Source organism: Callorhinus ursinus, unplaced genomic scaffold (assembly GCF_003265705.2).
Source record: "Callorhinus ursinus isolate GAN/ISIS: 27379988/994484 unplaced genomic scaffold, GSC_fseal_2.0 scaffold1, whole genome shotgun sequence".
Taxonomy (NCBI): Eukaryota; Metazoa; Chordata; class Mammalia; order Carnivora; family Otariidae; genus Callorhinus; species Callorhinus ursinus.
This window is the reverse complement of record NW_027397063.1, coordinates 114,935,764-114,961,555: the sequence shown is the minus strand read 5'-3', so window position 1 is coordinate 114,961,555 and position 25,792 is coordinate 114,935,764. Positions and strand designations below refer to the sequence as shown.

At 42.9% G+C, this 25,792-nt stretch overlaps 1 protein-coding gene across 3 annotated transcripts in view; it reads left to right on the top strand.

Moving 5' to 3' along the window:
• Nucleotides 1–25,792, top strand: part of IL20RB (interleukin 20 receptor subunit beta) — a 50,185-nt gene that overhangs the window by 17,852 nt on the left and 6,541 nt on the right. For 2 of the 3 annotated variants that reach the window (XM_073899589.1, XM_025881796.2), the window contains 4 exons: nucleotides 14,089–14,215; nucleotides 15,923–16,113; nucleotides 20,922–21,046; nucleotides 22,781–22,931. In XM_073899589.1, the coding sequence (XP_073755690.1) occupies nucleotides 14,089–14,215; nucleotides 15,923–16,113; nucleotides 20,922–21,046; nucleotides 22,781–22,931 (594 nt within the window). Of the gene's footprint in view, nucleotides 1–14,064; nucleotides 14,216–15,922; nucleotides 16,114–20,921; nucleotides 21,047–22,780; nucleotides 22,932–25,792 lie in introns of all 3 variants that reach the window. The other variant, XM_073899586.1, reaches the window with a different exon arrangement.

Genomic DNA, 25,792 nt, shown 5'->3' with positions numbered 1-25,792 from the left:
TGTGCAAAAGCTTTTATCTTGATGAAGTCCCAATTGTTCATTTTTGCTTTTGTTTCCCTTGCTTTTGGAGACGTGTCTAGCAAGAAGTTGCTGCCGCCAAGGTCACAGAGGTTGCTGCCTGTGTTCTCCTCAAGGATTTTGATGGATTTCTGTCCCAAAATTTGGTCTTTCATCCATTTTGAGTCTATTTTTGTGTATGGTGTAGGAAAATGGTCCAGTTTCATTCTTCTGCATGTGGCTGTCCAGTTTTCCCAACATCATTTATTGAAGAGACTGTCTTTTTTCCACTGGATATTCTTTCTTGCTTTGTCAAAGATTAGTTGACCCTAGAGTTTGAGGGTCCATTTCTGGGTTCTCTATTTTGTTCCATTGATCTATGTGTCTGTTTTTGTGCCAGTACCATACTGTTTTGATGATTACAGCTTTGTAATAGGGCTTGAAGTCCGGAATTGTGATGCCACCATCTTTTTCAACATTCCTCTGGTTATTTGGGGTCCTTTCTGGTTCCATACAAATTTTAGGATTATTTGTTCCATTTCTTTGAAAAAAGTTGATGGTATTTTGAATGTGTAGATTGCTCTAGGTAGCATTAGACATTTAACAATATTTGTCTTCTGGTCCATGAGCATTGAACGTTTTTCCATTTCTTTGTGTCTTCCTCAATTTCTTTCATGCGTGTTCTGTAGTTTTCTGAGTACAGATCCTTTCCCTCTTTGGTTAGGTTTATTCCTAGGTATCTTATGGTTTTGGTTGCAATTGTAAATGGGATTGACTCTTTAGTTTCTCTTTCTTCTGTCTCATTGTTGGTATATAGAAATGCAGCTGATTTCTGTGCATTGATTTTTATAACCTGCCACTTTACTGAATTCCTGTATGAGTTTTAGCAATTTTAGGGTGGAGTCTTTTGAGTTTCCACTTAGAGTATCATGTCATCTGCAAAGAGTAAGAGTTTGACTTCTTCTTTGCCAATTCGGATGCCTTTTATTTCTTTTTGTTGTCTGATTGCTGAAGTTAGGACTTCTCGTACTATGTTGAACAGCAGTGGTGATACTGGACATCCCTGCCATGTTCCTGACCTTAGGGGAAAAGCTCTCAGCTTTTCCCCATTGTGAATGATTTTCATAGATGGCTTTTATGATATTGAGGTATGTACACTGTGAAGAGTTTTAATCAAGAAAGGATGCTGTACTTTGTCAAATGCTTTTACTGCATCTATTGAGAAGATCATACGATTCTTGTCGTTTTATTTATGTAGTGTATCACATTGATTGATTTGCGGATGTTGAACCAACCTTGCAGCCCAGGAATAAATCCCACTTGGTAGGGTGAATAATCCTTGTAATGTACTGTTGGATCCTATTGGCTAGTATCTTGGTGAGAATTTTTGCATCCATGCTCATCAGGGATATTGGTCTGTAATTCTCCTTTTTGATGGGGTCTTTAGCTGGTTTGGGGATCAAGGTAATGCTGGCCTCATAAAAAGAGTTTGGAAGTTTTCCTTCCATTTCTATTTTTGGAAACAGCTTTAGAAGAATAGGTATTAATTCTTCTTTAAATGTTTGGTAGAATTCCCCTGGGATGCCATCTGGCCTTGGACTCTTGTTTGTTGGGAGATGTTTGATGATTGCTCCAATTTCCTTGATGGTTATGGTTCTGTTCAGGTTTTCTATTTTTTCCTGGTTCAGTTTTGGTAGTTGATACATCTCTAGGAATGCATCCATTTCTTCCAGCCTAATTTGTCGGCATATAGTTGCTCATAATATGTTCTTATAATTGTTTGTATTTCTTTAGTGTTTGTTGTGATCACTCCTCTTTCATTTGTGGTTTTATTTATTTGGGTCCTTTCTCTTCTTTTTGATGAGTTTGGCCAGGGGTTTATCAATCTTATTAATTCCTTCAAAGAACCAGCTCCTAGTTTCGTTGATCTGTTCTACTGTTCTTTTGGTTTCTATTCCATTGATTTCTGCTCTAATCTTTATTATTTCTCTTCTGCTGGGTTTAGGCTTTATTTGCTGTTCTTTCTCCAGCTCCTTTAGGTGTAGGGTTAGGTTGTTTCTTGAGAAAACCCTGTAGTGCTATATACTTTCCTCTTAGGACTGCCTTTGCTGCATCCCAAAGATTTTGAAGAGTTGTGTTTTCATTTTCATTTGTTTCCATGAATTTTTTTTAACTCTTCTTTAATTTCCTGGTTGGCCCATTCATTCTTTAGTAAAATGCTCTTTAGTCTCCATGTATCTGAGTTCTTTCCAACTTTCTTCTTGTGATTGAGTTCCAGTTTCAAAGCATTGTGATCCAAAAATATGCAGGGAATGATCCCAATCTTTTGATACTGGTTGGGACTTGATTTATGACCCAGGATGTGATCTATTCTGGAGAATGTTCTATTTACCCTCGAGAAGAATGTGTATTCTGTTGCTTTAGGATGGAATGCTCTGTATATATCTTTGAAGTCCATCTGGTCCAGTGTGTCATTCAAAGCCCTTATTTCCTTGATCTTCTGCTTAAATGATCTGTCCATTGCAGGGAGTGGGGTGTTAAAGTCCCCTACTATTATTGTATTATTATCAATGTTTCTTTGATTTTGTTATTAATTGGCTTAAGTAATTGGCTGCACTCATGTTAGGGGCATAAATATTTACAATTGTTAGATCTTATTGGATAGAAACTTTAATTATGATATACTGTCCTTCCTCATCTCTTATTACAGTCTTTGGCTTAAAATCTAATTTGTCTAATATAAGGATTGCCAACCCCAGCTTTCTTTTGATAAAGTCTGTTAGCATGGTAAATGATTTTCCACCCCCTCACTTTCAATGTGGGGGTGTCTTTGGGTCTAAAACGAGTCTCTTGCAGACAGCATATCAATGGGTCTTGTTTTTTAATCCAGTCTGATACCCTTCGTCTTTTGATTGGGACATTTAGGCCATTTACATTCAGAGTAACTATTAAGAGATATGAATTTAGTGCCATTGTATTGCCTGTAAGGTGACTGTTACTGTATATTGTCTCTGTTCCTTTCTGGTCTATGTTAGTTTTGGTCACTGTCTTTGCTTAGAGGACCCTTTTCAATATTTATTGTATTTGTGGTCTGATGATCAGACCACAAATACTTTTAGTTTCTGTTTGTCCTGAAAGCTTTTTATCACTCCTATTTTGAATGGCATCCTAGCTGGATAAAGTATTCTTGGCTGCATATTTTTCTCATTTAGCACCCTGAATATATCATGCCAGTCCTTTTGGCCTGCCAGGTCTCTGAGGATAGGTCTGTTGCCGGTCTAATGAACCTACCATTGGAGGTTACAGATCTCTTCTCCCAAGCTGCTTTCAGGATTTTCTCTTTGTCTGTGAGACTCCTAAGTTTTACTATTAGATGTCGGGGTGTTGACCTATTTTTATTGATTTTGAGGGGGGTTCTCTGTGCCTCCTGGATTTTGGTGCCTGTTTCCTTCCCCAAATTAGGGAAGTTCTCTGCTATAATTTGCTCCAATATACCTTCTGCCCTTCTCTCTCTTTCTTCTTCTGGGATCCCAATTATTCTGATATTGTTTCATCTTATGGTATCACTTATCTCTCGAATTCTGCCCTCATGATCAGTCAGTAGTTGTTTATCTCTCTTTTTCTCAGCTTCTTTATTTTCCATCATTTGGTCTTCTATATCACTGATTCTCTCTTCTGTCTCATTTATCCTAGCAGTTAGAGCCTCCATTTTTTATTGCACCTCATTAATAGTCTTTTTGATTTTGACTTGGTTAGATTTTAGTTCTTTTATTTCTCCAGAAAGGGATTCTCTAGTGTCTTCTGTGCTTTTTTTCAAGCCCACCTAGTATCTTTATAATCATTATTCTGAACTCTGGTTCTGACATCTTACTAATGTCCATATTGATTAAGTCCCTGGCAGTCAGTACTGCCTCTTGTTCTCTTTTTTGAGTTGAGTTTGTCCATCTTGTCATTCTGTTCAGAGAAGAATAGATGAACAAGAGAACAAAATACTAAAATGGCAACAGTGACCCCAGAGAAATATACACTAAACAAATCAGAAGAGACCCAAAACTGGGAGGGAAAAAAAAGAATATAATCAGACAGGTGAGCAGAATAGAGCAATACACTGGATTCTGTATATTTTGGTCTGTTTTTTAGAAAACTAGATCCCAAAGTTATAAAGAAAGAAAAACTTATATATGTACAAAAATAAAATTAAATACATTGAAAGGATAGAATGTAACTGTAAAAATGGAAATTAAAAGACAAGAAAATCAAAAGAGAAAAACAACAACAATAATAAAAAAAGAAAGGATATAAACAGACAGGTGAACAGAACAGAGCAATACACTATCTCCTGAGTGTATTTCAGTCAGTTTGTTAGAGGAAACTACATCTCAAAATTGTAAAGAAAGAAACATTTCTATATACAAAAATAAAATTAAATACATTGAAAGGATAGAATGTAACTGTAAAGATGAAAATTAAAAAGAATTGAACAAAAAAACAAAAAAAAAAAAGGAAGAAGAAAAAAAAAGAATATGATCAGGCAGGTGAATAGAACAGAGCCATACACTAGATTATGGGTGTATTTTGGTCTCTTAGAAGAAACTGCATCCCAAAATTTTAAAGAAAGAAAAATAAGATTAAATACAATGAAGGGATAGAATGTAAATGCAAAAATGAAAATTAAAAGAGATTTTAAAAAGGAGTTGATAAAATAAGTTGGTTGAAAAGGGAAGAAGAAAAATTAAAAAAATAAAGAAAATTAAAATTAAAGTTGAAAGACTAAAGAATCATGGGAAAAAAGCTATGGGTTCTAGGTGCTGTATTCCCCAGCTCTGGAGTTTTACAGTTCTCATTGTTTGGTAAAGTTGGTCTTAGATGGATGTTCTTGCTGATCTTCTGGGGGAGGGGCCTGTTGCAGTGATTCTTAAATGTCTTTGCCCTGGGTGGAATTGAACCACCCTTGCCAGGGGCCAGGCTAAATAAGCTGCTCTGGTTTGCTCTATGTGGCTTTTGTTCCCTGAAGGCTTTCTCTGTGCAGCTTTAGAGGACAAGAATGAAAATGGCAGCTTCCCAGTCTCTGGCCCTGGAGGAGCCAAGAGCCTGAGGCTCCACTCCTCAGTGAGCCCTCAGTTTCTCTCTCTCCCTGGTCTCCCGCCGTACTCTGTGCTCCTCTGGCCTGTGACCAAGGGTTTCAATCTCAGGCACGTGACCCCTTGGAGTTTCCAAACCCAGCAGATTCCTGCAGTGCACTCTCAGGCTGCTCCTCCCTGGGGAGGAAGTAGGGTCTCCTCAGTTCTGCCATGGATCTCGGTTTATGGCAACGGTGAACTGAGAGCCCACTCCTGGGCTCACTCTTTGCAGCCGGCTTCCCTGCTCCGATACCTGGGAGCTCTGCCGCACTCAGGCACCCCTGATCTTTCTGTGACCCTGGGATCCTGAGACCACACTGTCCCAGCGAGGCCCCCCCCCCGCCCCCCACTTAGCTGCTTGAGTGATATCCCAAACTGGAGCGGACTTCTAAAAGTTCCGATTTTGTGCTCTGCTGCTCTATCACTTGCGGGTACCCGGCTCCCTCCCCCCGCGGTCTATCTTCCCAAATATCACCTCAGATTCACTTCTCTGAATGTCTTACCTTCCAGAAAGTGGTCACTTTTCTGTTCATAGAATTTCTACTATTCTTTTCTTTGATCTCCGATTGAGTTAGCAGGTGTTCAGAATGATGTGATAGCTATCTAGCTGAATTCCCTGGGAACAGACGAAATTAAGGTCTCCTCCTCCTCCAAGATTTTGGACTCTTCTCCCTGACTAGTACTCTTAAAGGTAAGGTCACAAAGACAAAGACTGAGAACAGATTGGAGGAAACTAACGAGATAGGATAACCAAATGTGGGATCCTGGATTGGTTCCTGGGACAAAAGAAAGGACATTACGGGGAAAACTGGTCACATTTAAATAAAGACTGAAGCTTCATTAATGATAGTGTACCAATGTTAATATCTTAATTTTCATATTATATTATGGTTATGTACACATGGAGGGCTGAAGTAGAGGGTATATGGGAGCTCTCTGTACTATTTTTGCAACTCTAAGTCTAAAATTATTTTTTTAAGATTTACTTATTTGAGAGAGAGTGAGAGCACATGAACGAGTGGGGGGAGGGGCAGAGGAAGAGAATCTTTCAAGCCAACTACCCGCTGAACAGGGAGCCCATTGGGAGGCTCAATGCCATGACCCTGAGATCATGACCCTAGCTGAAACCAAGAGCCAGATGCCCAACCGACTGAGCCACCCAGGTGCCCCTAAGTCTGAAATTATTTTAAAATAAAACTTAACAGGGGTGCCTGCGTGGCTCAGTCAGTTAGCATTGGACTCTTGATTTTGGCTCAGGTCATTATCTTGGGGTCCTGGGATCGAGCCCTGCATCAAGCTCTGCGCTCAGTGTGGAGTCAGCTTGAGATTCTCCCTCTCCCTCTGCCTCTGCCACTCCCCCCGTGCTCTCTCTCTCTCTAAATAAATACATAAAATCTTTAAAAAAATAAAATAAGACTTAATGAACAAAACAAAACCATTTCCCTAGTGATTCTAATGGGCAGCCAAGTTTGAGAATGGCTTCTGGACCGGACCCATGTTTCTCAAACTTTAATGTGCATATGAATTACCTGGGGATCTTGTTAAAATGCAGATTCTGGTTCTGTAAGGCATAGGTTGTGCCTCAGAGTCTATATTTCTTCCTTTTTTTTTTAAGATTTATTTATTTATTTGAGGATGGTGGGAGGGGCAGAGGGAAAGGGAGAGAAGAAGACTCCCCTTGAGCATGGAGCCCGACTCGGGGGACTGGACGCAGGGCTTGACCTCCCAACCCTGAGATCATGACCTTAGCTGAAATTAAGAGTCCGATGATTAACTGACTGAGACACCCAAGCACCCTGAGAGTCTGTATTTCTAATAAACTTCTGGGTAATGTGATGCTGCTGATCCAAACACTGTACTTTAAGACCATGAAGTATTCTATCACTTTCCTGAGGCATGAATTTACATACCTTTTGAAGCTGGGATGTAGGCACTAGTTACTCAAGCAGCAAGTGATGCCAGCAGCCTGCTTAGCAGCCATGTCCTAGTTCAGCATTGGTCTTTTCTTCTTCTGGTCACATACAAAGTAATTCTCTTGCAGTAATTGACTATGTTTGAGGAAGAAATTTGAGCGCATAGTGTCAGTTTATAGTGCCAATATCCTCTATAGTGCAAGCCCCATGTTGTAGGCAGAAAAATGGTTCTCCAAAGATGTACATGCTCTAATTACTGGAACCTGTGCTATGTCACCTTCCATGGACAAAGGAATTTTTTTTAAAGATTTTATTTATTTATTTGAGAGAGAGAGAATGAGAGAGAGCACAAGAGGGAAGAGGGTCAGAGGGAGAAGCAGACTCCCTGCTGAGCAGGGAGCCCGATGTGGGACTTGATCCCGGGACTCCAGGATCATGACCTGAGCCGAAGGCATTCACTTAACCAACTGAGCCACCCAGGCGCCCCAGGAGTTTTTTTTTAAAGATTTTATTTATTTATTTGACAGAGAGAGACACAGCGAGAGAGGGAACACAGGCAGGAGGAGTGGGGGAGGGAGAAGCAGGCTTCCTGGGGAGTGGGGAGCCCAATGTGGGGCTTGATCTCAGGACCCTGGGATCATGACCTGAGCTGAAGGCAGACACTTAATGACTGAGCCACCCAGGCACCCCAGAAAAAGGAATTTTATTGAGAGAGAGAAATAGAGAGCATGAGCTGTGGAGGGTGGGGCAGGGTGGGGCAGGGGGAAAGGGAAAAGCAGGCCCCACTGAGCAGGGAGCCTGATGCGGGACTCGATCCCAGGACCCTGGGATCATGACCTGAGCCAAAGGCAAACACTTAACCGACTGAGCCACCCAGGCGCCCCTGGAAAGAGGAATTTTAAAGATGTGACTAATATTAAGTATGGGATCTTGAGATGGGGAGATTATCCTGCATTATCAGGGTGGGCCCAATCTAAAACATGGGTCCTTAAAAACTGAGAACCTTTTCTGGATGCAGTGAGAGAGATGGGAAGACAGAAGAGAAGGCAGGAGAAATTTGAAGCATGAAAGGGACTCAATCAGCCATTGTTGACTTTGAAGATGGAGGACGGGGGCCTTGAGCAGGAATGTAGGCGGCCTCTAGAAGCTGGAATGTCAAAGAAACAGATTCTCCCCTGGAGCTTCTAGAATAAATGCAGTCCTGCCAACTCACAGGCCCCTGGAGACCTGTATCAGACTTCTGACCTACAGAACTGTAATATAATAAATTTGTGTTGTTTTACAAGATGCTAAATTTGTGGTAATTTGTTACAACAGCAATAGAGCACTTAATAAGTGGCAAGAGAGAGAGATCAGCATTGTGAATGAAACTCTGTGCAAAATGTTGCTTAGTCTTGCCCACACTGAATCTTAATAGTCAGGTCACTGTCACCAGGCTCAAGTCCCTGTTGGAAACACCACCAAAGGAGCTCCACCCAGTGATCTTTCTTAAGATGCTTGAGTCAGACTGCTAGAATGAGAAAAGTACAATGTTCTATAGAAACCAAAGCAAAAATATTTACAAGGAACCAAAAGATTATACAGAGGGTTCTGGCATCTCTCTCCGACTCTGGTGAGAACCCTCCTCCAACGTGGCTGAAGATACAGTTCTTTCGGGTTTGTCACCTCCTTACTGTGGCTGATCTCTCTTTCCTGTTCACACTTAAGTTTACTCTCCTCTTTCCCCTTGACTATACAGTTGAGCCTTGAACAACACACCAATCCTGGTGCAATAAAAAAATCCATTATAACTTTTTTTTTAGATTTTTAAAAAAGATTTTATTTATTTTAGAAAGAGAGCGCATGAGCGAAGGTAGGAGCAGAGAGAGAGATTGAGAGAGAGAGAGAGAAGCAGACTCCCTGCTGAGCATGGAGCCCGACCTGGGGCTTGATCTCACCACCCTGAGATCATGACCTAAGCCGGAATCAAGAGTCGGATGCTTAACCAATGAGCCACCCAGGTGCCCGGGTCCCATATAGCTTTTGAATTCTCCAAGACTTAATTACTAATAGGCTCTATTGACCAGAAGTCTTACCAAGTCTTATCATAAATGGTTGATTAACCCATATTTTGTATGCTATATATATTATATCCTCTATTCTTTAATGAAGTAAACTAGAAAAAAGAAAATGTCATTAAGAAAATCGTAAGAGATAATACATTATAGTATTGTACTGTATTTATCAAAAGAGATCTATGTATAAGTGGACCTGTGATCCCAGGACCCTGAGATCATGACCTGAGCTGAAGGCAGATGCTTAACCAACTGAGCCACCCAGGTGCCTCAAGAAGCAGCAGTTTTCATTTTGATACAGGAATGACACTGAGTATCTTGACCATAATCAAGTTAGATTTGGAAATTCACAAGTAGAAGAGAGTAACGCAAGAGCAAATTATTGCATTAACATAATGGGGCCACCTAAAAGTTGGAACATCTCTTGCTGTTTTCCTGCCTGGACGCCCCCACATGAAGAAAGACATACCCAGTAATTCAACCTCAGGGTGTGTTGCTTAAATCCTTGAGTGCCCTAATCATCAGGTCACTCTCCCTAAACAGGTCACCCTCACTGATTTAATTGACTGGATCTAATTGTAGAACTTTATGTTTTTCCTAGGTACATTTCATATTGAGTTTATCCCGTCATGATCTTTTAAAATATATCCTGTCATTCAGATAATCATAATTAATACTATTTTTTAGGTGTGATGACTTCATAGTTGTATTTTTTAATTGAAAATTTGTTGAGGAAAATCTAGATTCTTATGAAATTGTAAGAAATAATACAGGGAGCCCAGGTTCCCCAAGTGGTATTTTGCAAAATGATAGCACAATATCACAACCAGGATTTTGACATCATTGATATAATCCCATCTTGTTCTGATGTCTCCAGTTTGACTTGTACTCATTTGTGTATGTGTGTGCATGTGTGTATAGCTTTGTGTATTTACCACCACAGTTAACATACTGAACTTTTCCAACATCACAATGATACCTTCTGTTGCCATTTATAACTATACCCACCTCCCTCTTACCACTTTCCCTTCCCCACTGTTTCTAACCCCTGGTAACACTAATCTATTCTTAATTTCTAAAATTTTATCATTTCAAAAATGTTATATAAATAGAATCATATAGTATGTAACTTTTGGGATTGGCTTTTTTCATTCAGCAAAGTTCCTTGGAGATTCCCTAAGTTGTTTTGTGTATCATTAGTTTGTTCCTTTTTATTGCTGAATAGTATTCCATGGATGGACATACTATAGTTTGTTTAACCATTTAGCTCTTGAAGGACGTATGGGCTAATTCCAGTTTGTCTATGGACATTTATGTGCAGATCTTTTGTGATATAAGTTTTCATTTCTTTGGAATAAGTACCCAAGAGTGAAATTGCTGGGTTATATAGTAATCACAAGTTTAGTTTTATAAGAAACTGCTAACATATTTTCCAGAGTGGTTAACACTATTTTATATTCCTACCAGCAATGTGTAAGTGATCCAGTTTCTCTGCATCCTCAACAGGAGTTGTTTTTGTTTTTGTTTTTTAAATTTTAGCCATTCTGATAGCTGTATAGTGCTATTTTATTGTGGTTTTTTAATTTGCATTTTCCTAATAGCTAATGATGTTGAACATCTGTTCATGTACTTTTTTGCCATCTGTATGTACTCTTCAGTGGACCGTCTCTTCATGTCTTTTGCCCATTTTCTAATTATTATTTCCTTTTATACTATTGAATTTTGAGAGTTCTTTATACGTTCTAGACATGAGTCCTTTGTGAGCTACGTAGCTTGCAAAGATTTTCTCCCACTCTGTAGCCTCTCTTCTCATTCTTTTAATAGGTTCTTTTGCAGAGCAAAGGGTTTTAATTTTGATAATGTTAAATTATAAATTTTTCATTTTATGAATCTTGCTTTCAGTATCAACTCTTTGCTTGGCCCTGAAAATTTTCTTAATGTTTTTTTCTTAAAAGTTTTGGAGTTTTACATTTTACATTAAGTCTATGATCCATTTTGAGTTCATTTTTAAGTAAGATGTGGAATTTAGGCTGGGATTTATTAGAATTATTATTTGTCTTACAGATGTCGTATTGCTCTAGTATTGTTTGTTGAAAAGGCTATCCTTCTTCTATTGAATTACTTTTGTACCTATGCCAAAAATCAGTTGAGCATATTTGTGTAGGTCTATTTCTGGGACCTCTATTGTGTTTCATTGATCTAAGTGTCTATTTTTTTTTTTTTTTGCCAAACCATATAGTCTCAATTACTATAAGTCTTGAAATTGGGTAGATTTATTCCTCTCATTTTATTATTTTTCAAAATTGTCTTAATTATTCTAGTTCCTTTATCTTTTATGTATTTTAGAAAAAAACCTGTCTATATCTATAAAAACCCTTGATGGGTTTTGATAGGAATTACATTAAACCTGTATATCAATTTGGGGGAAATTACCATTTTAATTATGTTGAATTGTTCCATCCATCAACACAGTATGTCTCTCCATTTATTTAGATTTTCTTCGAAATCTTTCACCAGCTTTGTAGAGTTTTTTCCATACAAATCCTAGATATGTTTTGCTAGGTTTATACCTAAGTATTCCATTTTTTTTTTGAGTGATTGTCAATAGTATTTCTAACTTTGGTGTATAAGTGTTCATTGTTAATATGTAGAAGTATGATTAATTTTTTGTTTATCTTGTATCCTATGAATTTGCTGAACACCCTTATTAGTTTTAGGAAGTTTTTGTTTTGTCTTGTTTTTTGTAGATTACATGGGGTTTTCTTTCTTTCTCTCTTTCTTTCTTTCTGATTTTATTTTTTTTTAAGTATTCTCAACACCCAATGTGGGGCTCAAACTCACAATCCTGAGATCCAGAGTTGCATAATCTACGGACTGAGCCAGCCAGGTACCCCAATTCCCTGGGATTTTCTATATAGCCTATCATGTTACTGCAGACAGGAGGAATTTCATTGCTTCATTTCCAATCTGTAATGCCTTTTACATCTTTTGTTTGCCTTATGGCAGCTGCTACAACTTTCAGTACTATGTTGAATAAAAATGGTGAGAGTAAACATCCTTACCTTGTTCCCGATTTTAGGGGGAAAGCGTTTAGTCTTTTGCCATTAAGTAAGATACTAGCTGTAGGTTTTTTATAGATGGTCTTTATCAAATTGAGATAACTCCCTGCTGTTCTTAACTTGAAGAGAGATGTTTTCTTTTTTACATCATGAATGAGTGTTAGATTTTATTGACTGTATGATTTTTCTTCTTTAGTTTATTGATATGGTGGATTACATTAATTGATTTTCCAAATGTTGAACTAACCTTGCATGCCTGGAATAAATCCCACTTGGTCATGGTGTATGACCTTTTTTATACATTATTGAATTTGTATTGCTGGTATTTTGTTGAAGACTTTTGCATCTAAGTACATGAGATACATTGTTCTGTTGGGTTTTGTTTTTAAAAATACACACTATCTTTGTCTGATTATGGTTTCAGGGTAATGCTAGCTTCATAAAATAAGTTGGAAAGTTTTTCTCTTCTATTTTTTTAAGAGGTTGTATAAAATTGGTGTTTATTTATTTGTTTATTTTTTAATAATTGGTGGCATTCTCCAGTGAAAGCATCTGGGCCTGGAGATTTAAGTTTTGAGAGTTTAAAAATTACTAATTATAGTTGTATGTTTACATAGCTATATAATACCCATATATGTTACTAGAGAAATGTGTTGTGTACTTTACCAGAGGAAGGATGTTGGAGAGGACCATGCTCCGCCCTCCTGTGCCATCCCACTGCAGCTGGCTCTTGTCCTTTTCATCTCTCGGGTGATTGCAAAGTTGAGTGGGGAGGGGAGAAAGCCTCCCTGTGGGTGCACCAGGTGTTTCCTTGCAGGGCAAGCTGTGGATGCTGTGAGTGAGATGGAGGTGTATCACCACGGTCCTACATCAGAGAAGCAAGGGCATCAGGCGGGATGTCCCCAGCAGCTCCCCATCCCCTCGTGGTCACAGGGCTTGATAACGAACAACAGGTGCCAATCTGGAGACAGGCACAGAGATGAAAAGGCCCCGGGTGAGGGCCCCCATTCCTCCCGCACTGTTATCGATGTTATCACTGCAGTTGTAACAGCAAAGGGAGGCAGGTGTTAGGCATTAAAAGAGAAGTGTGTAAAAGAGGGAGGAGAAGGGCCATAACAGAAGATCCAGACTGCACCCTGGGCTGCATGCAAGGATGGATCCCAGGACTGCCCACCTCCTTAGGAGTGCAGGTTCATTTCCACAGGTCTCCTTGATTCTGCATGAAAACCACAGACCCACTCTGGGCACACTCTGGGCACACCACACACACCTGTGTGAGGAGATGTGTGGGTCCCCCCTGGCTTAGGGTCCTGCGGTCTGCCTGGTGGAGTCTCTGATAAAGCTTGGTGCCCTTCTGGATTGGACTGCTTCCACAGGAGACCTGAACCTGCACTTCCCAGATGGCAGCTGATGCCCCATTTGGCTTATTGGGGGATGTGAAGGGATGTGTTTTCGTCCCCGAGCATGGCAGTAGCAGGAGAAGGAGGTAATGAGAAAGTGGCAGGAGCCTGCATTGGTTTGGTCACATGGTTAGTAAGTGGCAGAGCCAAGGCCTGCATCTAGGTGGATCTGACATAAAAGTTGTAAATAATGTGCTTCAGTTTCCTCATTTGTACAAGGGAGAAACCAATGGTCCTTACCTCCCCATATGATCATGAAGATTAAATGAGAGAATCACGTAACAATCTAACATGTGGCCTAGATAGAACATCGTAAGTACTCATAATATTAGCCATTATTATTATTAATGTTAATATGCCATTTATCACCAAAGGCAGAATTACAATGACAATAGCAAAAATTTAGCATCAATACAAGTATGATGAAATTAGAATTGTTTCTGGTTCATTAACATGTGAGGCCTTTCATTAGAAACTAATTTGAAGCTGTGACATTCCTCTGATACGAACCCACATGTCAGCCTGTCTAAATGCCTCAAACCCAGATGGAGTGGCCGTCCTGCCTGCCCCTCAGAACCTTTCTGTACAATCAACTAACATGAAGCATCTCTTGATGTGGAGCCCAGTGATTGTGCCTGGAGAAATAATATACTATTTTGTCGAGTACCAGGGGTGAGTTTTTTTTGCTTCTAATTTTTCTCCCTTTAAAGAGTAGTTGATTCCTGGAGGTAAAGTCCTTCTCATTCCAGAGCTCAAGGAGACTTTGTAAGCCCAGGGATAGGTCATTTCCCATGATCTGTCTCCTCTTCTGCATGGGCATTAGCACAGTTGAAGAAGCAAGGAAAATTGTCCTGTGGATTTGACCATGAACTCTCTGGGAATATAAGTGTGTATAAACACATTTTGGTAGAGCTTCTTTTCAACAGTGAGCCAAATGTCCAATGCTAAAGAAAATCTTGAGAAATGAGTTTGACTCTGACTTGAGGTGGATAAATCATTGGAGATGCAAATCCTTTGGAAGTGGGAGGAGACATCAGTTTTCCTGACTTAGAGCATCCCGTAGGAACCAAAATAAATCATGACCTTAAAGTTCAACTGGACCTGGGGCCAAGCAGGACTCTGCTCTTCTCCAGATGTCCAGGCTCTGAGAGCTGTTGAGGAGGGACAGGGACACAGAAGGCGCTCAATCTGTTTCATGAACAGTAAATACAAACTGAGCACTTATGTGTGTAGATATTCCTCTAGACTCAGGGGTACAGTTGACAAGGTTTCTAGATATGGGGAGCTTCCATTTAGAAGAGGAGACAGACAGTAAAAGGGTAAAGAAATATATACACTAGATCTGCACTGTCCAGTGTGGTAGCACTAGACACAGAGAGCTATTTAAATTTAAATTTATTAAAATTACATTAAATTAAAGTATCTGTTTTTCAATCATACCAGTCACATTTCAAGTTCTTGATAGCGACACGTGGCTAGTGACTACCATAGTGAACAACACTGATATAGGACATGTTCTATTGGGCAGCACTGCTCGAGGTGGCCTCAGATAGTATTCCATGCTAGAGGAAGCTAAAAGGCTGATGCAATAGAAAGTCGACTCTGAGGCTCCTTTTAATTAGGTTCAGGTGTGATGAACACTGGATGTTATACTGAACTAATGAATCATTGAACATGATATCAAAAACTAACGATGTACTATACCTTGGCTAGTTGAATTTAAATTAAAAAAATTAGGTGGTCAGGGAAGGTAGGAGGTGATGTTTTCTGAGGAGGTGTTGTTTAAGCTGGTATCTGAAGGACAGGAGGAGCCAACCAATGAACAGCAGGGATGGAACATTTGAGACAGTGAACAGGCAGTCAAAGGTCCTATGGTAACAAGAGCTCAGCGTGTGGGAGGAATGGCAAGGAGGCCAGTGTAGAGGGAACATCATGTTTAGGGGCAGAGTGAGAGAGAAGGCCAGAGAGTCTTCCAGGCTACAGGAAAGACTTTGGATTCCATTTTGAGTGCTTTGGAAGCCATTAAGGAGAGAAATGTCATGGTCTGTTGAGTGATGAATGGTTTGAAGAATGGCAGGAGTCGAAGCTGGAAGATCAGTCAGGAGACCATAGCAAGGCCAGGGATGACAGCAGCTGAGAATGAGGGGCTGCTGTAGAGATGGAGAAGCCAAGACAGACTGGGGTTTACGCCTATGTTTCCCTTGTTTGGTGATAAAAGGACTAAGAAAGAATGGATGGTTGGCGAGGAACTGGAGTGTGGAGCAAATGCTTGTTTTGCTGACCCATAAAAAGTAGGTGAATGAAGCAGTTACTTGCACCCATCATTGAGCCTGGGTAAAAGGGGCTGGTGTGACACTGTGCCCTCCTCTTCTTGGCCAGAGAGTATGAGAGCCTGTACATGAGCCACATCTGGATCCCCAGCAGCTGGTGCTCACCCACGGAATGTCCTGAGTGTGACATCACTGATGACATCACTGCCACTGTGCCATACAAGCTCCGTGTCAGGGCCACCCTGGGCTCACAGACCTCAGCCTGGAGCACCCTGCCGCATCCCTTTAACCGAAACTCAAGTAAGGCGCTTCTCTTCTTACTCTCCCACTCCCATTGGCCTCATCTTCAGGAACAAAATTCACTGAGACTGTCCGCATCCTTGTTAGCCTCAAAGTGGCCTTGCAAAGCCAGAGTACCATGAACACACACAGTCCTAATGGGTCCATTTAAGAAATTACCAACTGCTTCCCACACACCCTCTCATTTTGAAAGAGACTTTGGAAGTCATTCCTGACTGTCTCTGTCGGGGTCTGCAGGCGGTGGGGAACACGGAAAGAAAGCTGTTCTGAAGTGAGGTAGAACTAGCACTGCTTCTTCCTACCTTGATCGTGCCTCAGTACGTCTTACATTGCCTCCCATCTGGTGCCTCCTTAACCTCGTCTTTGTTGCCTGTCTGAACAGCTTCTTCATGCAATAGGATCTATACATTTATCAGACTCACCAGAAACCGTCACTGGGAAATGAATAACTTTTCTACAGTAATAGTACCTGGAAAATGAGTGAGAAAAAAGTATGGGAAGAGTCCAGATGCGTGGCCTAATATGGCAAGAGTGCAAGTAATGGGCAGTGTATAAAAGGGTGTGTTTGTTTGGGGAACAGCAGGAACAAGGGCTCGTCCTGTGGTGAAGGGCTTTGAGGTGAAACTTACCAAAATCAGTAGAGGGGAGTCATGGGAGGAGACGGGGTTTAGGCCAGGCCTGTTTTCTACACCAATCTCTCTGAATGCTGTGTGGAAAGTGAACTGAAGTAGGACAAGGCTGCAGGGCGGGGGAAGAGTGAGGAGGGCACTGTCATTCCAGCCGAGCCAAGACTGGTCCTGACCCTAGAAGTGAGGGACTGGAGAGGACACATTCGAGAGACATGGCCGAGTTAGAAAGGACAGAACTTGGGAACCAGTTATTGGGAGATGGAGTGGGGTGAGACGATGATGCTGTCCGGCTTCCAGCTGTGGTCGGTGAGAACGTCATCCAAGACAGAGAATCCGGGAGGAATAGGAGACACTCCTGGCTTTGGGCTCTCTGAGATCGAGGCTCCTACAAGATAGCATGCCACAGATGTCTGATTGGCAGCTGGAAATCAGGCCCTGGGGCTCAGACAGGCCAAGATCAGATACAACACGAAATTAATAGCTAAAGGCTTGGGAGCAGATGACATTGTCCAGGGAGAAGATACGAGGACAAAGAGAACCCAGGACAGGGTCCTGGGAAACCTCGGGGCTTAAAAAGTGAATGGAAGGAAGGGCAGGTAGCATCATGGAGGGAAGAAGGGCTGCTGACAGGTCTGAAGGAGGGCCCTAAATGGGTCTTTGGGAAAATGGCTTCATGGAATATTAGGGATGGCGGTGGGGCTGCTAGGTGGAGGACAGAGTGGAGGGGGCAAGGAGAAGCTAGCTCCTCCTCTGAGAGGCGCAGGCAATAACGTGACCAGGTTGGAGCTGTGGGAAAGGCAAGGGAAAAGGCCTTTGGTGATCTCTGTTTTCTTTTTCTTTTTTTTTTTTAAAGATTTTATTTATCTCACAGCGAGAGAGGGAACACAAGCAGGGGGAGCGGGAGAGGGAGAAGCAGGCCTCCCGCGGAGCAGGGAGCCCGATGCGGGACTCGATCCCGGGACCCCGGGATCATGACCTGAGCCGAAGGCAGACGCTTAACGACTGAGCCACCCAGGCGCCCCTGATCTCTTTTTTCTTGATGTAGCTGAAGATCCTCTGCTGTGAGTGAGGACAAAGAAAGGTTTGGGGCAGCATCTATAGTAATAGGATGAGTCAAATGTTACTGAGGAGTGTGTAAGATTGGGTAGAAATCAGGAGGATCCAGCAGGTCAGGGAGCCCAAGCTGGAAGGGGCTGGGGAAGGTGAAGACAGATTTGAAGGGGCAGTTGGCCCTCTAGAGTCAGACAGGTATAATTCAAATCCCAGCTCAGCTGCTTGATAGCTGACTCCCTGCCTCCTCACCTGTAAGAAGGGCCTCGCTGGGTGGTTTGGGGGACTATGTAAGGTGAGACGTGTAAATGTTCAGGGCAGTGCTGTCCTATCATAGCACTCAGCTATTGGTGAGTGTTCTCGTATTATTGCCCAACGGATGCTTGGCTCTGCGAGCCAGAGAGCAGAGGAGGGAAGAGGTGGGGGCAGGAGTGGAACCACAAGAATGGGGTACAGGTAGGAATTTTGGTGCAAAATGTGGGTTTCTCTGCCTGGGCCTCTCTCCCCAGGCACTGAGAGGATACAGCAGAGGCAGTGGGATCCCAGTGCGAGGCGCTGGGGGAGGCTGAGGGGCACTGGAGGGTGCAGTGCCCAGGCAGCACCCAGCACTACCTCTCTCCAGCTCCTAGGAGCCTGGGGCTCTAGGCAAGACCATTGCTGGGAACTGGCAGCTATTTTTGGAAAGGAAGGTATAGGTCAGGTGGAGCTAAAGTGCTTATAAAACTACATGGGCAGGGGTGTGCAGTAACAACTCGTGCCTGAGAAGGCCAGTATAAACAGGGTCTTACTGCAGGAGAAGCTGAGGAACAGGAAGAGCCTCTGGACCTGCCCCAGAAGGTAGAAGATGTCATCCTATGTGATCCCTGTGCGGGCAGAGTTAGCTACGGAGTGGGGATAGAGTCCTGACTCCTATAGGGGCATTACATCTGTTCTTTTGCTTTTGAAAAAGGCCACCCCAACTTCTCTGCAGGCATGTGAAAAATCTTGTTTTAAGGCTCTTCTGAAAAGGCTCTCCTCCTCTTCAGGGGAAGCCTTGTTGAGAGCAGAGGTTCTTCACCTTGATTACACATTCCAGTTACAGCAGACCTTTAGAACCACCTGTCTGGGGCCCATCCCCAGGGAGTCTAATTTAAATGATCTGTGTGCATTCTGTTACTGGGAGTTTACAATTTCCTCAGGTTGTTCTCATACATAGCTGGATTTGAGATCCACTTCTATGGAGGCTAAATACCCCCACACAGCAGAGTCTAGAAGTGTGGAAAGACATGGGCTCAAATTTTGGCTGTTCACTGTGTGACTCTGGGCAAGTCACATAACTTCTCTGAGGCTCAATTACATCATCTGAACAACAGGAATAGTGTGTGCCTTCTGGATGGATGAAATAAGTATGTAGAGTCACAGGACAGAGGTTCCTGCCACAACACCATCAAAAATTTTCCTCTGAACTGAAATGATGTTAGGCCCTTTTCTCTAATTCTACTCTCAATAAATTTGGAGAAGAGAGGATCCAGTTTTAATCATGTTTACTTAAAACTGAAGCTCCTGAATTGAACTGGTTATGTTTTGCACAGTTGGTCCCTGACTTCCCCAGTTCTCCTGTCTCCTATCCAGGCAGCTCTTCAAATGCCAGGAAATGCTCTTCTCTCCAAAAACTCGCTCCAGGAACTGCTTTTCCTCTAAATGTCCCCCTAACCCCAGTGCAGGGGGGTTTAGCCCAGAACATACCCCACTGCACTTCCCAAGCCAAGGCCAACCATTGGGGTAGCCCTTCTGGTCCTGCAGTGCTTAGATCTGACAGGCAAGTATGGGTCCATCATCAGTAGCCAGGGACTGGAGCCTGCCTGTGTGTGCCCTTCTGTTCTTGGTCTGCTGATGGGAAAGAATCCACAGGGGCTGCTGGCCTCCCTGTTTAGGATCTGACAATGTGAAATATGGGTGTTTGTGCTTAAGCTGTAATTTCTAGAGTTGATTATTAGAATTTGTAAAGCCCTCTGACTTTCTAACATCCCCCTTAGAAATATGAAGTGAAGAATTCTTGGACCGAGAATAGAATGGCCAACCCATCCACAGGCTGCTGATTTCCTAATGCTTGAGAGTCATCAGCAGCCAGTATATATTACTGATCTCTTTGAGCTACAGAGATACACATATCCCTGCAGGTAATGTTCATTCCTAAGGGGCAAAGAAAGCACCCAACTGTTCAATATAGACCTCGGCTCATGCAGATGTTTGGCAAGCATTAAGAAATAGCATCTGCCCACTTAGATGGGTCAAGGTGAGGAACAGTTTCTGCCAAAAAAGTAAAAAGAGGAGTGCGGGTTATAAAATTTTAAAACAGAAGGAGATGTTTACCTGAGTATTCAGTCACTTTTCTTGAGTATGTGTGCCTCCTGAAGAAGGAGCAGAGACTTTATTATGGTCAAGGAGAGGAGTGAAAAAAGAGAATTGCAGTAAGTCTTTGTCACTTAAAAAAAATTTGCTCATCATTCAAAAATCATTTACTGATTACCTGCTAAATACAAGAGAGTATTGGTATACAGTTTCCCCCTTATTTGCAGGGGATACATTCCAAGACCCCCAGTGGATGCCTGAAATTGAGAATAGTATCAAATCCTATATATACTATGTTTTTTCCTATACATACATACTTATGATAAAGTTGAATTTATAAATTAGTCACAGTAAGAGATTAACAACAATAACTAATAATAGAAGAACAATTATAACAATACACTGTAATAAAAGTTACGTGAATGTGGTCTTCTCTCTCAAAGTTACTTATTGTGCTGGACTGGCCCTCCTCCTTCTTGTGATAATGTGAGATGCTAAAATGGCTAGGGGAGGGGTGAGGGGAATGACGCAGGCACTGTGTATTGACCTTCTGATCATATATCAGAAGGAGGACCATCTGCTTCCCTCCGGATCACAGGTAACTGAAATCCCAGCAAGCAAGATCTCAGATAAGAGGGATGATGGTATAGCTTCTGCATGCTGGGGAGTTCCATCCACACCCTGCCCCCTTCCTTACAACCCCGGCATGTTTCTACTGATGACTTGGTTCTGGTCTCTCAGGACAGAAACCAGCCCTGTCTGGAACTGGCTTTGATTCTCCCCCCGTCTTGCCAACAGCCACCCTCACACCGCCTGTGATGGAGGTCACCAAGGATGGCTTCCACCTGGTTATTAAGCTGGAAGACCTGGGGCCCCAGTTTGAGTTCCTTGTGGCTTACTGGAGGAGGGAGCCTGGTGCCAAGGTGAGACTTCCAGCCTTGGCCTTGGAGTCAGTCCTCAGGGAAGGAGACACAGACCTCTGAGAGGTGGGTGAGGAAAGCTGTCCCCTGAAGTGCTCACTGTCTAGGGGTAGCCTGAGCACGAGCAGGCCTGGGTGTGGGGTGGGAAAGGAGAGATGTGAGTACACTGACAATCCTAGAGCCTCCTCTTCAAAGAATTGCCTGGGTCCACTGCAGGCTCAGGCCAGATTTGTTGAAGTATGGGGGTTGCCTCTTTGCCCTAAACTCGAACACAGTACGATCCAGAGTACCTTTCAGTGCATTTCTTCTCCCTCCTCAGCCTGGCTTCTCAGCCATTCTCCCTGGCAGGTTTAGGTGCAGCAGACCAGGGTGTTCCAGATCATCTAGATGATTTCAAAAGCGTATGAAAACTGGCACAAGCCTCTCGAGGGTGTGTATCTGGGCAGGGTGCAGAAGTCAGGGCAGAGAGCCAGGAGCTGGCTTGCGAATAAACCTGTCTGATTATCAGCTAATTGGCCACCCAGAATGCCTAGGTGGGGCACTGCCCATCCTCTTGTGGGATAGTTGGCTGCAGACTGGGATGGGTGGAATGTCCACACTCCCAGAGTGATTGGCCAAACAAACAGAAGGGCTAGAGCTTGAGCAGGAACTGAGGGATAGTCAGACCTGTTGGAGACCCTGTCCGAGATCATTGGCAAAGGCTATTCCTGCCAGCACAAGGAAAACGGGTTTTATTCTAAGTCTGGATAGGATTGCAGTAAGGGGCTTTCACGGAATCTATGAACAGAGCTGGCCTAGGCTACCCCTGACCTCATAGCAGTATCTGGGGTGCAAAGCCCATGTCCTACCACCTACTTGACAGGGACAATCCCCTGAAAGGTGATATGTGTAGGTGGGGCAAGCAATAACAATGGTTTCCGGTATTTACTCCTGCTGGGTCAGGGCTCAGCGGTAGGACAGGAAATTGCCAGCCAGGCAGATGGAGTAGTACGGGGGACAGGTCAGGACCTGGGCAGGAGGAAGCATGCGGCTCCCTCAGATTCTTTGGGATGGAGCCCACTCCACACCCTCGGTAGCAGGCAGGGCCAGCGCCGGGAGAGGAGCATGTACCCTGAGTCATAGGGCTTGGCCCAGACAAGCCTCCACAGGTTCAAACGTGGAGCCCAGGCTCCCGTGGGCGGGTGGAGATGGAGGGGAATACAGATGGATGGACAGGTGGGTAGATGGATGAACGCAGGAGGAGACATAGCCCGCCAGCTCCACTGCTCCTATGCACCGATCCCGGAGGCAGCACTGGCCATGCCAAATCCCCGGCTCATCAGGTTTCTGCCCTTCAGGTGTTTGTGCAGATGTGACCCTATCAGAGAGGACTTCCCTAACCACTCCGCTTAGTGCCTCCTTCTCATCCTACCTCCTTGCCCTGCTTCCTTTTGTTTCACAGCCCCATCACCCCCTGACATGTGTCACACATTTTCTGTCTCCCCCCACATCAGCTCCACAAGAACAGGGACTTTGTTTTGTTCAGTGCTATATACCTTAGGGCCTACAATAGAAACTGGCATGTAGGAGGTGCTTAATAAATAAATAAATAAACAAGAATGAATGAATAAATGAATGAGAGGGAACATTCTCGATGCATCCCAGAAAGGAAATATCTAGAACTTTCCTTCCTTGGCCCTTCTTGCCCTCTCCTGTCCTGCTTCCCCCAGGCTGTAACTGTTTTCTGGTCTCCTAAAGGAACATGTCCAAGTGGTGAGGAGCAGGGGCATTCCGGTGCACCTGGAAACCATGGAACCAGGGGCTGCATACTGTGTGAAGGTCCGGACGTTCGTGAAGGTCATCGGGAGGCACAGCCCTTCCAGCCAGGCAGAGTGTGTCAAGGTGCAAGGTACGGATGGCCTGCCTGTTCCCTGGAGTCCTGCACAGGCCATAGCCCCTCCTGGTGGATGCTTGGCTGCCCGCTGGGGTCCTTTGGTTCTGAGTTTCCCCTAGGGTTCATTGACCTGCCCCCCAGCCGGGTGGGTGTCTGTGGTGAAAGTGTGGTGAAAGTCTGGTTTACCCCGATGGCAACGGCCTGGGAACCAGAGTGGCCTGGGGGGGGGGGCAGAGAAGCAGCCAGGGGTATGAGAGTCAGACCTTGCAAGGAGGCCCCCTGCTCTATATCACCACTGCTTTCCACTGGAAGGGACCTGGTGGAAAGTCTACAGAGTTCTGTTTGACTTAATTTTTCTTCCTTCAATTTTTAATATTTATATATTTGATTTATTTATTTGAGAGAGAGAGAGAGCGTGAACAGGAGGGGCAGAGGGAGAGGGAGAGAGAATCCTAAGCAGACTCCGCACTCAGGGCTAAGCCTGACACGGGATCGATCCCAGGACCCCAAGATCATGACTTGAGCTGAAACCAAGAGTCAGACGCTCAACCGACTGAGCCACCCAGGCACCACATCCCTTGAATTTTTTTATAGTCTAAAACCCTACAGTGTTAAAAATTCCTTTGAAAAGAAACAAAACAAAACCCCACATCCCATGATTTTGCTGCTCAAATACCACACATTTTTGTGTATAGCTTTTTCATCTTTAAAAAATTATTATTTAAAAAATTTGGTACTTTCATATGATTCAAAAAATACAAAATACATGTGGAAACTCCTTTCTATTCTTCCCCAATCCTTGCAATTCCAGCCCCTCCCCCATAGGTATTAGCTGCTTGTATATCCTTCTAAAAATTTTTATTTTTATTTTTTTAAAGATTTTATTTATTTATTTGAGAGAGAACAAGAGAGCACAAGCAGGGGTTGCTGCAGAGGGAGTGGGAGAAGCAGACTCCCTGGGAGCCCGATGTGGGATTTGATGCGGGGCTCAATCCCAGGACCCTGGGATCATGACCTGAGCTGAAGGCAGATGCTTAACTGACTGAGACACCCAGGTGCCCATCCTTCTAAAGATTTTTAAATGCATAACAAGTAAATGAGAATATATATATATTTCCCTTCTTTTTAGCACAAATGGTACCATATTCTATGCATTGTTCTGGATCTTGTCCTTTTTGCTTTATATATCATAGATTTTTCCATATTGATAAAGAACTTTCTCATCCTTCCTTACAACCTCACAGTATATAGTTGTATGGATGGATAACAAATTTAACTAGTCTTTCATTGATGGGTGTTTTGTTTTTTGCCAATATTTTGCTCTTACAGCCAATGCTTTAATTAATTACCTTGTACATGGATCATTTGGCTGGTGTGTATATATTTGAAGGATAAATTCCTGGAAGTAGAGCTGCTTGGTCAGAGGCGTGCACATTTGAATTGGGACTGCTGTTCCCAGACTGCTCTGCAAGGTTGTTCCATCACCATCCCTGTATAGACACACACTCTGTGCTTGCTTTTTCACAAATATCACATCCATCATATTTCCACATGGATTTTCTGATTACTATTTTATGCTACTTTTAAAAATCATTTAGGTCAAGTTTGTTAGTGAATTCAAACAACACAGGGGTGCAGTGGGGAGCCTGTTTCTCCCTCTACCTCTGCCTGCCGCTCCCCCTGCTTGTGCTCTCTCTCTATCAAATAAATAAATAAATACATAAATACATAAATAAAATCTTAAAAAAATAATTCAAACAACACAGAAGTATGTAAAGTGAGAGGTACATGTTCTCCATTCTCCCCCACACCACGCAGGAGGTTTCCTCTGGCAGGTTTGACATTTAATCTTCCCATCATTGTGTGATACCAATGCTCACAGGCACAAATGGGACTGTACTGTGCTTACCATTCTGCACCTTACTTGTTTTCACTTAGAAGTATATTGGGATCATCTTTTCATATCAGTACCTGTGGATCTACCTCATTTTTTAAAGAAGATGCATAATAAGTGAATTTATCGATGTGCCAAAATAAATGTAACCATCCTCCCACTAATAGATATATTCTGTGCTTTCCAGTCTTGCCACTATATCATGCCGTGGTGAACAAATTGGTTTATATCCCAATTCCCATTTTAATAGCCGACTTCCTGAGCTACCATGCTGATGTCTTATAATATATTAAATCATCTCCTATTTGGGGGTATTTAGATCATTTCTATGTTTTAGGTCATGATGATGATGTTCATTGATTGATTGATTCACTCATTCAGTGACCACTTATTGAGCATTGACTGTGTGCCAAATGCTGGCCTAGTCACTGGGATGTAGCACCAAAGTCCTTGCCCTCATAGGAGCTTATCCTCTAGCTGGGGAGACAGGCTACAAACAAGTAAACAAATGAGATAGTTTCACTTGGTGGTATGTGCTATGAACAAAACACACCAGAGCATACCTGGAGGTGGAGGTATGCCACTGTGGGTGGACAGAGACTGGTTGTGAGGCTGTTGCCCTAATCCAGATTTTGCTAGGAACTGCTTTAGGCATATAATTGTTTCCTTCCTTGAAATTATTTTTTGGAATCCACTCAGAGGAGTAAATGAAAGGGTATGAACGTTTGTTTATCTCTTGACGTGTACTGCCGAAGTATTTTCCAAAAGCAATGAGAGAAAGTACAGTGCCCCCCGGCCACCTATGTGATACCACCATCTTCTCTGCGGCCTCCTTGGCCATGCGCCCTTCACGTGGTGGGTGAGTAGTCTGACCTAGAGGGGCTGCAGGAGTTGCTCCACATTACATAGAACAGAAAGATGGGGACGTAATCGATCACCCCTTCTGCATCTCCAGATGCTCACACTTGGCACTTTCCGATAC